Source organism: Notothenia rossii (genome assembly GCF_949606895.1).
Source record: "Notothenia rossii genome assembly, chromosome: 5".
Lineage (NCBI taxonomy): Eukaryota > Metazoa > Chordata > Actinopteri > Perciformes > Nototheniidae > Notothenia > Notothenia rossii.
The window spans coordinates 47,775,457-47,788,414 of record NC_136903.1 but is presented as its reverse complement, the minus strand read 5'-3'; the positions used below and the strand labels follow the sequence as shown (position 1 = coordinate 47,788,414).

General features: G+C 41.5%; 1 protein-coding gene across 6 annotated transcripts in view; it reads left to right on the top strand.

The window, feature by feature from the left end:
* LOC307039968 (calcium-dependent secretion activator 1) overlaps positions 1-12,958 on the top strand; it is a 202,621-nt gene that overhangs the window by 175,311 nt on the left and 14,352 nt on the right. The window contains exon 26 of one of the 6 annotated variants that reach the window (XR_013808378.1): positions 6,855-6,947. The exons of 4 other annotated variants lie outside the window; for them this stretch is intronic. Coding sequence is in view for 1 of the 2 variants with exons in the window: in XM_079682444.1 (XP_079538570.1) it covers positions 6,855-6,995 (141 nt within the window). In the remaining variant the exon portion in view is untranslated. Of the gene's footprint in view, positions 1-6,854; positions 7,513-12,958 lie in introns of those variants that run through there. One more of the 6 variants, XM_079682444.1, reaches the window with a different exon arrangement.

Here is a 12,958-nt window from a genome sequence, read left to right as displayed (position 1 = left end):
AGATTCCTTGCAGTCTGAGTCGGGGAAACAACAGAGGTGCCGATGTTGATTGTTAGGTCAAGAGTGGGACAATCTTTTCCCGGAAGGAAGAGCAGTTCAGTCTTGTCAAGGTTGAGCTTGAGGTGATGAGCAGACATCCACCGAGAGATGTCTGCTAGGCAAGCAGAGATGCGTGCGACGACCTGGGTCTCTGAGCGGGGAAAGGACAGAATTAGTTGGGTGTCGTCAGCGTAGCAGTGGTATGAAAAACCATGCGGGCTAATGACAGACCCGAGCGAGTTTGTGTACAGGGAGAAGAGGAGGGGACCAAGAACCGAGCCCTGAGGGACCCCTGTAGTTAATTGACAAGGGTCGGACTCGGACCCTCTCCAAGTAACCCTGTAGGTGCGGTCGTTGAGGTATGAGGTGAGGAGGGAAAGTGCAGTGCCTGAAACTCCAAGTTCTTGGAGAGTGCGAAGGTCGACACGATGGTTCACCGTGTCGAATGCAGCAGACAGGTCCAGAAGGATGATGACAGAGGAGAGGGAGGCTGCTTTAGCAGTGTGCAGTTCATCAGAGACAGCAAGGAGAGCAGTTTCTGTTGAGTGACCTGCCTTGAAACCAGACTGGTGCGGATCCAGAAGGTTGTTCTGATGGAGATAACAGGAGAGTTGTTTAAAGACAGCGCGTTCAAGTGTTTTAGACAGGACTCTCTGTGTGCTTTTCACATTGCACTGTTGATGTTTTTTCTTGTAAATCCTGATGGGTTTGATGTTTGATGGACATCTTTTCTTGTTGTTCCAATGCAAGCTGAGAGGTAACAGGGCAGCCAGAGCTGAATCCATTGTCCTCTCCAGGAACACTTGTCTCTGACTGTCCAGGTGAAACATGTGCTTTAATTAAAGATGTGCCTGTATCCTCATCTTCAATGTGAAGGGCTGACCGTTGCTTCTGGTGACACACACTGCACTTTAAAAATCTCCAATAGTCTTTGATTATGTGACCAGCAGGGCAAACAAAACTAGATCCATCCACCTTTATGGAATTTGTTTCCTCATTTTCTATGTTCATATAGCTTGAACATGTATCCTGTGAGTGATGGTTGTGTTGGAGAGAAAAACAGTTGTTGGTCGGGGTAGAAGGAAACTTTATCTTTTCAGATTTCTGTTCGTTACCATTTTCCACAGATCCTTTCGATCGATTTCAGTATGTCAAGTTTGGCATTGAGTGCAGACAGTTTTAGTTCAAAAGCAAGTTTTGTCTTTTCTTTTCTAAGCTCCTCCTCCTGGGCTCCTGGGCTTCCAATTCTTTCAGCTTTGATTATTGCGGATGAGCGGTATGATAATCTGAATACTTTCTGTGGTCTGGAATTATTGTCCTTTAAACCTAACATGTGTGGTGCAATTTCCTTAGGATTTACCTCGTCAGAAGATCCACTTCTGTCCTGTGATGTGGCGTCTTGCATAATTTCTATGATTGGCGTTATTTAAATATCCAAATATGTTATTATCCACAGGAGAAAACGCTGTTGCATGCGCATGCCTGCGCGTCAGAGTGCGTAATCAATGTTTGCACCTGTTCCCAAGGTCCGACTATTCTTTAAACTTGTTCCACTGTTCATTCATATGCGGCGAAACAATGACTCCAGCACTCCAATAGTGAGGCCGTTTTCCTATACAGCCACTGGAGAAAATGTCCACATACCGCCATGTTCCTGTGCCGTTGTTGAAGTCCGTCCAGGGCCCGGTGTGTCTTTTAAAGTGAAATCCAATACTCCACTTCAAACGCAGGCAATCCAAAGATCTACAAAAAAGAACTTCAAAAAACAAGTCCGCTTTGACGGCATGGTTTTTTACTTTGTAGCGGCCAAAATCATATAGAAATAAAACAGATAATTCACTTAAAATAATACAGCCGCTGAGGCACTAGTTAGCGGATCTTACGCGGGGCAATGATCCAGGTCCAGACAAGATTCTCCGTTGTACATTTATTATGATCCAATATCATTGACAATGAACAGGTTTCCTATGGTTTGTTCCTTAAGCCTTTCCTATGGCTTTCCTTTCCTGTGGTTGGAAAACCCTGTGGCTCGAAACACCCTGGTAAAAAAAACGTTTGCTTACTAGTGCTCTGGCTCCCACCACTCACCTGTCTCCAATATATACAATTACACCAGGTGCTCTAATCACCCAGTGCCCAAAACATGCCTTCAAAATAAAAGCATAGAAACTACTTTAACTTATAAAGCTAACTAAGAATACATATAAATGAATGATAATAATAAACAGCAAGCAAATAAATGTTAAACTATTAAATAATATAAAGAGATATATATAGCTCCAACAATAGGCATGTGATCATTCTGTACATGTGAGCTTTAATCTGGAAGAAGTGCAACACAGACAGTCTGTTCCTTTGTCCCTTTCATACAGCTTTCTCATTATAGCTTGACTTATGGTAACACGTTTTAGTCTTTAAATTATACATTTTCCAAAGATACATTAAATACTTTCAGCATATTGGTCAAGTTTCCTTGAGTGAAGCAGGCAGGACCCAAATGCAGATTTAACCGAAAATTCCTTTATTTCAAGGCTACAAGATACAGAGCTGAACTCTGTCCCCCCTGAACACAGTCAACAACAACAAACAAGGATCTAACAATGACAGACAGAAAAAACTGAACTTAAATACACACAAGACTAATCACACAAACAAGACACAGGTGAGGAGGGAGGAGAAAACACAGGGGCACCAGGTGAACACAATCGGGTAATCAGACCGGAGGGAACACAGAGACAGGCAAGACGGGGGGTGAACACTTTTCAAGACACAACACAGACAGATTGTGACACCCCTCCACTAAACTACGAACATAAGATCCACGTGGGATAGACCTGGATGATGCTTTAAGGATTAGTAGGATCATTGAATACATATTGTGTTCTCTTAGCTGCCACCTAAATGATTTGTGTTGTATGATGAAGAGTTGATGAGACAGCTGAAACAGAGACAGGGTCCAGATTGTGTAATCTCTGTCACCTCCTCATCCTCACTGTGTGTGTGTGTTCATACTCACTGAGCAGTGTAGGTGTGTTGTGTTGAATAGAGGCCTGAGGTGTGACCCGTCTGCTGTGCTCTCGCTCTCTTGGTGCTGACGGGGGCTGACGGGCGTCCGGAGCTTGATGTTTGCTGCTGGATCCTGACCCGTTGCTTTGCCATGAATCCTTTCTCCTCCACAGAGCGTTTCTGCTGCGATTTTCCTCACCCCGGCTTCTCTTTTTTGTCATTCTGTATCAGTTCTCCCCGCGGCGTCTCCGAGGACGATGAAGGTGTCTCTGGCTCCTCTCTGCAGCTCTGTTGTGCTTTTCTTGTCACTCCACCATTTTTTATTCACCCCTCTCTCTTTCTTGTCTGTTTTTCTGGTGGCGTCTCACAAGATGAAAATTAGTGCTTCACTTCACTTCAGTATATTTTCTGGTTGATTATCATTTATTTATTATCATTTATCTGGAATCATTTTCACTCACAAGCTTATGGCCCTGCATTGTGTCCACATTCCACTTAGTTACGTTCAGGGCAAAACAACCGCAGAGTTACGCTTTTAAAAATATTGTTGTTTGGATTAATTTAATAAGTACAAAATTATTATAAGTGTCAGGTTACACATTGTTTATTGCACACGGGACACAAAAAGCACACTCCTGGGTAAAAGTCCTGTGTTTTTTCCATTCATTTATCTTACACTCCCGCCCTAAGAAGTCACCCCTCTCCTGGAGCACTTGCTTTAAATGTCTTAAATAGACAGGTTTACATTAGAGTTTCTAGAAAGCCTGGTATGTCTCATACGGACGGTTTAAGAAGCTGCTGGCATGACATAAAGTCATTTTAAACATAAACATTTTAGACATTTTTTTTGAAACTATAGCTGTCACATGCAACTTATTTTACAATGAAAAAAAAAACCCATTGTTTAGCATTTGATCAGTTGTTGATGCACATATTTGAAAATGTAAATCTTATCTGACTGATGATTGTTATTGAAACCGTTTAAATACTAAAAAAACTGTTTGGGAAAGAGCTTTCTATACATGGTCAATAGGGGTGTTGGGGGTGGGGACTTATATTAACGATGTCAGATGTTTACCTGTAAGCAAAACTTAGTTCTCCCTTTGCGCAATCATACACGAAAATAGGGCTGTCAATGTTAAATCTGGAAACCTTAACACAAAAAGAAAAAAATACAAAAATTAATCATGTTACCACATTTGACCCTGTATTCCTCCCCTAATTGCAGTATGCATGTTTACCATGCATTTCATGGCAGTGAAAAGACAAAGGAAGCAAAGTAACTGGCTCAACCACATGTTCTGCCTGGTACGGTGGCCCTGAAGTGCAAGTCAAAACAGCATTTCAGGAAACACCACAGCATTTCAGGAAACACCACAGCATTTCACTAAACACCACAGCATTTCACTAAACACCACAGCATTTCACAAAACACCACAGCATTTCAAGAAACACTACAGCATTTCACAAAACACTACAGCATTTCACTAAACACTACAGCATTTCACTAAACACTACAGCATTTCACAAAACATTACAGCATTTCACTAAACGCCACAGCATTTCAACTTATACGGAAAGGGTATTCCTTTAGGGAGAACACGTCTTGTTTGCGATTGGACAGAGCCAGCCGCTGTCGGGTGCTGACGATCACCAGTGTTGGGTGTAACGCATTACAAAAGTAACGGAGTTACAGTAATATATTACTTGTTGCTGTAACGAAGTAATGTAACGCGTTACTAATGAAATTTGGATAATATATTACCCGTTACAATGCTCAGTAACGCAGTTACAACACATTTTAACACAACATTAAATGGTGTTTTGTTGAATGTACTAACATAGCGAGACATTCCGACACCAGACAAATTGTGCGGGTAGATTAGTAAACCAGGTGTGTTTACCCTTCAGGCTTCGCGTCGGGATCTTCGGGGCAGTTGAATGTTATGCACCCTCTATTCAAAAAAGAGAACAGAGCAAAAAATACAAACAACAAATTGTGTCAGGTGCACGTGGCCTGCTCCACTGCGCGTGCATCATTTCAAAAGTGCTTCCACAGCAGTGACACACATCTGTGGATAATCAAATACGAAAATGGTTAAAGCAACCATCACTAAACGTCAGCAACACTGCATCTACTGCAGACAGTAGCAACAGGTCAGATGGGGACATCACGTTACCCTCCGTTGTGGACACTAGCTTACTCCCGCCTGACTCGCCGCCCTCGCCCCCGGAGCAGCAGTCTTCGTCGCCCGAAACTACGCCGCCCCTCTGCGGCCCGCAGGTGCCAGGATACCACGGCAAAACAGAGCCTGCCCAGGTATGTCTAAACAAGTACCTGCCTGTACAGTGGGGTTAGGCGGTCATTTTGCAGCTCGTGGTATACAAATAGACAATGGAATATTCATGTGAAAGTAGTGCCATATTCTGCCATGCCTGTATAAATGTTGGGTCAAAAATAATGCATACAATAGCACAGATGCCTTCACCACGAATAGCTACAAAAATATCTCATATCCCAAGCTTATCAACGAGCTAATGTTGCAGCTGAAATGTTCTCCAGGTCACAAAGTCAACCTCACATGATGATGTGATACCAGTTTTTAAGCACAGTAAATATTCTCTTCCCAGAGATGGGACCAAGGTGATGTAGTACATGGTTTTAATAATACTTTTGCTTTTCAATGTTTGCCATTTCAAACCATGAGCTGGTTCAAATAATATTTGCCTTGATTTACAATATGTTCTCATTTGTTTTATCAGTACAGTTTTGAAGATTTTGTGCTTTTCTTTGCCATAGCCCACTTTGGACTATATGAAATATTTCAGGATTGCACTTTTAACTCACTTGAAATGTTCTCACTTGCTTGGTTTCAAAACATAACAAATGCCATAATCTGTTCATTGGGGACCATCAATGCTATTTTTCATTGCTGTTGCCGGCCACTATTGCTCATGTAAAGCTACTACTGCTGCGCCCCCTGTAATCTCAGATGCACCCTGAGTCATTTTGTTCTGGAACCGGGCCTGTACTTGGCCATATACTAAACAAAATACAGAGCCCATTCCGTGTCCTGTTATGGTTTACTTCCTCTCTGCCTTCTTCTGGTGATTTATCTGACGTCCAGCGCTCCGTCTTTTAACCTCTTTTCCTTTCTCTTTCTTGATCCTCCTTAGAGATCTTCATTATAGTCCTTGACAGTGGCCTGCACTGCTGTATTAACAACGTGTCACATGTTAAGAATTTACAATCAGAATCGAGTATTCAACTAAGCCGTGTAATAAAAGTTGTTAGTAGCCTTAAGGACCAACAGTTGTTATGCTATACCACATTGCCCTTCACTGGATGTACAATAACTACATTTTAGCATTTAAAATACCTAGCCATTCTTTTGCGTTTTTTTTTTTGTGAAAGTAACTAAAAAGTAACTAAAGTAGTGTAACTCATTACATTTCAGAGACAGTAATATTGTAATGTAACTTATTACTTTCAAAAGAGAGTAATAAGTAATATGTAATATATTACATTTTGGAAGTAACTTGCCCAACACTGACGATCACAAAGCGTAATTGCTTGACTGGCAGCAAAAACAACCAATCACAGCAGTGCTTCTCTGGCTGGCTCTGTCCAATCACAAACAAGAAGTGTTCTCCCTAAAGGAATACCCTTTCCGTATAAGTTGAAATGCTTTAATGTTTAGTGAAATGGTGTGGTGTTTTGTGAAATGCTGTAGTGTTTTGTGAAATGCTGTAGTGTTTTCTGAAATGCTGTAGCGTTTTCTGAAATGCTGTTTTGACTTGCACTTCAGGGCCACCGTAGCCTGGAGACCCCTGGACATCAGAACCATCCCTACCTCAGCAGACCTGATCCAGGACCAATGTTCTGCACTCATTCTTTATGTGTGGGGAAAACGGAGGAAATGCAATGTGACAGTTTCTTGAAGTTGTGAAGGAGTGGGGGATAGCAGAGAGAATGTCCAATGTAAGAACAGATAGAGCTGCAGGATGAGAGCAGCAGAGAGGGTATCCTCTGTGTAGATCACCCTATACAGAGTGGGGTCACTGCGGCTCTGTCCATGCTTTAGCTCAGTAGAAGAAAATAGTTGAACTTCAGACCAATAATTCAGAAATGATCTTGTAAAAAGTTTTTTTTCCAAAGTATTTTAACTTTTTATTAATCACAGATTATTTTAGTGATTTATGTAATACACATTGTCACTGTGGCACTATGTAAGTAGTTGGTAAAAGTAGACCATTTAATTAACAGTGTAGATCTACATAAGGCCCCACAAATAAGAGTGTCACAAGCCACCAAAACAGGTACATGTGTGTGTGTGTGTGTGTGTGTGTGTGTGTGTGTGTGTGTGTGTGTGTGTGTGTGTGTGTGTGTGTGTGTGTGTGTGTGTGTGTGTGTGTGTGTGTGTGTGTGTGTGTGTGTGTGTGTGTGTGTGTGTGTGTGGGGGGGGGGGTGTGTGTATGGGGGGGGTGTGTTTGGGGGTTGTCGTCTCCTTGCAATAAGGTCAGGGTGGACTCCCCCTAATCTTTGCTTTGTTAGGCGCCCCCCCATTACAACAATAACGCGGATCATTACATGAACTATTACACCTTATTGGTTTTGCCATGCTTTTGAAAACTTACAGTTGAATACAGTTCACACATTATTCTTTTTAGCAAGTGACTTTGTGACTTTATTTATTCTTAGTCTAAAACATTGTCATTGGGGTGAGATTTTTATTCGTCGATTTAAAAAAGTGAATAACAAGGTGTAAACAAGAATAACAAAGGGCAAAAATAAAAAGCTGCAAAAACAACAAAGTGCATGAAAAACAATTATCACTTTAACATAATCCAATTGTTTTTCCAAGACTAGCAGGACATTTTCTGATGTTGTTTGTGACCTTTACTTATCCAGATTGGTCCCATTGAGATCATAGATCTCTTTTTCAAGGGAGATGTTCTGGTGAGCGGCAAATTTCTTTATTCCTGCTGACAAGATTAAAGTCTTCTTTCAACGGGCCACACAGAATGAAAGAACTCCATTAAGTATCCAATACCATAACAGCCTACTGTAAAGAGATTACATTTCAAATCACTTCCTTTAACACATTTCATTTAATCTTTCCCCAATATGAAGATGAACAGCGGCGTTTCTGCTCTGCTTACAGCCAGCAGAAGAGAACTTTATCCTGCCTAAAATTAAACTAAAGGTTAAAGGTCAGAGACACAGGCTTAGTTGACACACTTTGCACGTGCCTCAAAATAATGTAGCTTTCTTAAACATGTCTGGCTGTGATTTTGTCCAGAGACAATAAGCCTAAGGTTATATGTCACATAAATAGGATTATGACATGCATTTATCCTAAGATGCCTTCTTATACATGTATCAGCGACAGTAAGCAGATTATTTCACTATGGCCTCATCATTTCTGTGTCAACAATCACAACTTGACGTCTCAGTGACAGCAGACAGGCCCATATTTGGTCTAATGCAGATAATGTTAAACCAACAACAGCGTCTCAGGAAAGGAATCATAACTTAAGACATATTAACGAGTGTTAATACCCATGTTCTGACATAGATTGGCGGGTAGGGGGGCTTGTCGGAGCAAGACATTTTTAATTGATATTCAACCCACTTCTCGGACGAATCACTCTGTGTTGCTTTATAAGCATAGAATTTGTTACTCAGATTGACTGTATATTATTATACTAACCGCAATCCTGAACAGCAATCCAATCATTCTGCTGTTTGGAGGGCAGGTGTCTGTGGCATTATGATTAAACCTTCATATAAATCTCTGAAGACCATCACTGTTGTTTTTATTTTCTGACCTGTGGCTGCCTCGGGTCATGTCCATAGAGACATTTTGTGTCCATGTAAACTCAGTAGTCTGAACCCACCCCACCCACCCCCAAATTAGGTTCAACGTAATATTATTGCTTTCAACTACCCTAATACAGTTATGTGGAACCTGTTGACGTAATATATTTAATTGAAGTCAACGTTTCAGTTTTTCAGTGTGCCTACATTTCATTCTTGTTTTGCATTGCAGTACAAACAGTTGAGTTGAACAATGTTTATGCTGCTCTCAAGTCTCTGCTTTAACAGTTTTTTTAGATTGTATAATATTACCACGGAAGAGGATTAGGACCACATGTGAAACTTTTTTTGAGATTTGACCAAAAGTGACTTTTTTTCTCAGAATTCTGACTTTAGAAGACGGATTTATTTTTTATTTTGGTCATATCTCAATTTTATTTCATATTTTGCCTTCATCCTCTTCCATACATTTTAGGTGATCCAGTGACTTACGATTTTGTTCACACACATCAGTTTGTAGATACGAAACTGTGATGTCATTTGACATGATGTACTAAATTAAAAAAGTCAACGTGTGAAACCACCTGCAACACACTTCTAACAAAAGTTATAATAAACACATTGCTAGAACTTACCTTCATCAATGAGGACATGAGGGAAAATATAAACTGAATCTGAATCCCATGGGAGAATACACACATTATATTTCATTAATAATAATAGCTTTGGGAACGGTCTGTGAATGTCCTTCAGGTTATTCAAACAGCCTTGTCCCCATATATCTGTTACAACGTGCACTATTTCTGCATTACTTGTTTATTGTCAAGTCCTAAAGTTGGTTTCAGTATATGCTTGTGTTTTGTCTTTTTCTATGTGTTTTTTTAAGTCTCAGAGCATTGCAATCTCTTGGACATACTACTGCGTTAAAGTTGACCTGTAGTTTGACATTTTGTTAGGTATGATGTTTTAGAGGAAAAGCGAGAAATTAATTTGGACCCTTTCTCCCTCCCCTCTGTGGTTTAGTTCTTGAAAGAGTGGCTGAAGAGGCCCGGATTAAGACAGATGTGCTTAAATGATACTGAAGGGGGGATTTAGCATGGCACAGCCTGGGGATCATTGATTAAAAAAAGCCATGTCTTTAGCCTGAGCCAAATCCAGGCCTGCACTGATACAGCACAGCGTCCTGCTCCATGACAGCCCCCGCACAGCCAGCCGATAGGGGGGGAACAGGGTATAGAAGGAAAGAGGAAGACATACTGGAAAATGCTTCTAAAAACAAGTTAAAAAATAATGAAAACAAGTTGTTGCTTGTAATAAGTAATGGCTGAAAGATCAACATTTACTTGGTAATATTTCTTGAAATAAGATGGGATATTTATAGAAATCAGATCTTCTAATTAGCCGGGAAAACATTAAACTATATTTGACCAGGATCAGGAAATGTTGTGTTACAAAATAAGCCTTAAATGCTCAGACGTTTTCTTTAGTTGGTGATTTTCCAATAAAAATGTGTTTTCTAAAATCAAGTAAGATGTATTTGTTGAAACAAGATGATCCTTCTTTTTCAAATAACACAGCATCTTAAAAAAACAGAACCAACTAAAGAAAATATTTTTTCAAGAGTCTTTAACTTAAACAGAAACTTAAGATGCATTTTCTAAAAACAAGACCTATCTCACTGCACTGTTACTTCTTAAATTATGAGGTCTTATATCAAGTGTAGAGACATATTCTGAATAGATGTTAGACAAATATACTTGGCAAGATTTGGAGTCGCAGTGCAGTGGTGTTGCTGTAGAGAATTTAAGCCACAACCCCTTTCCTCTCCCTCCCCCCCAGGGCTGAAGCTGCAGATACTGGGATTACACAGGTCAATTATACACTTAATCTGCCTCTGCCCGGAGGGGATTAGGAGTGTGGCTCATTGATTGATTTGAAGTATTTCCGTTGACCTTGGGTAGTTATCAGATTCACAAGCGTGGTGAAATTGCACTTCTGTGTGACGAAACCTAAAGCGCTTTTTAATCGCCGCTGCTCCGCCTCACTCTGAGCACCGACGACTGGCCGGCTGTGAAGGAGCGCAGCGGGGTCAGAGGTCATGCTGAGCCGCAGATTGAGGGATTTGAGATTGTTGTCGTCGCCTCAGTTGTATTTTGGTCACGGCGGGTGGGTTGTGGATGGTGGGTGTGGGGGGGCGGTGAGCAGCAGAAGCAGAGTGGAGCTGCCTCAGACCACTTGGCTGTCCGGAGACGTTTCACCACTTTGCCGGCTCGGTCATGAACCGCAGCCCACAGCCATGCCAAGTGAACAATTTAATCAACACTGAGCTCAGGCGACACGCAAACTTAACTCCTGCAGCCGGCACACTCTCACTCATCACTTCACCTCTAGATTAAATTATTGTGAGAATTGAAAAAAAGCCATTTGAATAACCGTAGTAATGTAGAAAGAAGTTTTAAAACACTTTTAGCTAAAACATTAAAAAAAGACTATGAAGTTGTAATGAGATACCTTGCACACACATCTACAAATACTCACTAATTATACATTTGTCATCTCTTTCATACATATTTCTGAGTTATTAATGATCGTTGATATATTTCCCAGCTACATCTGACTAGATCATTTTCTCTTAGATGTTCTTACTGGTTAACAACAAATGAAACCGTAACTATTGTGAACCATACAACATTATCCATCATTATAACTGCCCTTTATCTTTGTTATGTTCCACTGTAGACTTTTTCAGATGAGTCAGATATTTCTGAGAGACAATGAAACGATGTCCTTCACCCTACTTCTACACCAATATGAGTGCAATACTGCAGTGATGTCTTCTTGTTGTTCTTCATGCCGGTCAGTATCTCTTTTAGGTGGGAGTAACATATATGCAAAAGGATTACACAACTAAGAGGGAGAAAAAGAATGGTCACAATAATAAAGAAAAAGGCCAGCCAAGCAGGGTGGGTTAGATTGACTGAGTGACTGTTCAAAACATGCACTGAAAAGGTTTTACCTCCATTTAATGAAGTCTATAAGCAGCTTACAGCCCTCAATAATTACTGAGAGAGAGCATTTTGTTTCCCTGTTTCGTTCCTTTCGGGTCTAAATCCTCTGTTAGCATTCCCAGCGCAGAGGAAACAGCAAAGCTCACCATCATCCCCAAGGAGCCAAATACAAGTTTAATGGAGACTTCTCCTTTGTCCAGTCCTGCTGCTGTATTGATCAGGGCCGGCAGGGTGAATTGATCGAGGACACACATGTCATCTCTTGGGTCTCTATCAACCTTCCACTGCCCCCTTCTACCCTCTCTCCCTCTGCCTTGTTAAAAAGGGAGGTATGGTGGCATTTGTTTGATTAACTTGTCTGACAAAAGTGACAGCTGCTCACGGGCGTATGTGGATGAGTGGCCCAGCGCCGCTCCCTCTTTGTACATCTGTCAGAGCCAGAGCAGGGCGAGCGGGGTGAAAAGAGACAAATTGGACCCAAAAAGAAGGCCATTCACCTTCCCCAGACCCCCCTCTGCCGCTCCACCCCTCTATCCCATTCAGGTGCTCCGCGGGACCCTCAAGTGCTTGCTGGCTTATTCCATTTTCACTACCCCTATAGAGTTCCCTGAGCCCACAAGTGTTTTAGCCCTCTTTTCCCTTCCCTCAGTCCACCCCTAAGCGGCTCTTTGTAAGTAGAATGGCTCACTTTTCTCAGGGCCTGAAGCCGGCGGCTTTTTTCTTTTTTTTATTGTCCACCACAGAACTTTTCTGTGGCTCATTGTATGTTTACTCAATGACTGGTCTCTGACCGTAATTCCGACTGTTCCTCACAACATGGCCCCCCATCTCCCTCCCCCCGTCCCCCCAAATATACACCCATCCCTTCTCCAGACCAGCATGTTTTTGTAAGGTTGCTCCTTATTTAGTCTCTCTTGTCCGTTGAACTGACACTTGCGGGGAGAAGGAGACGGTGTTTTGTAAGAGACCCAGATTGCAGGCCTGAAAAGAAAACCCAAACGTGAGATAAACATTTACCTTCCTCCTGCGATGTTACGCCCGGGCTGACTGCCATCCTGTTCCTCAGCTCTCTTTTCTTGCTCAG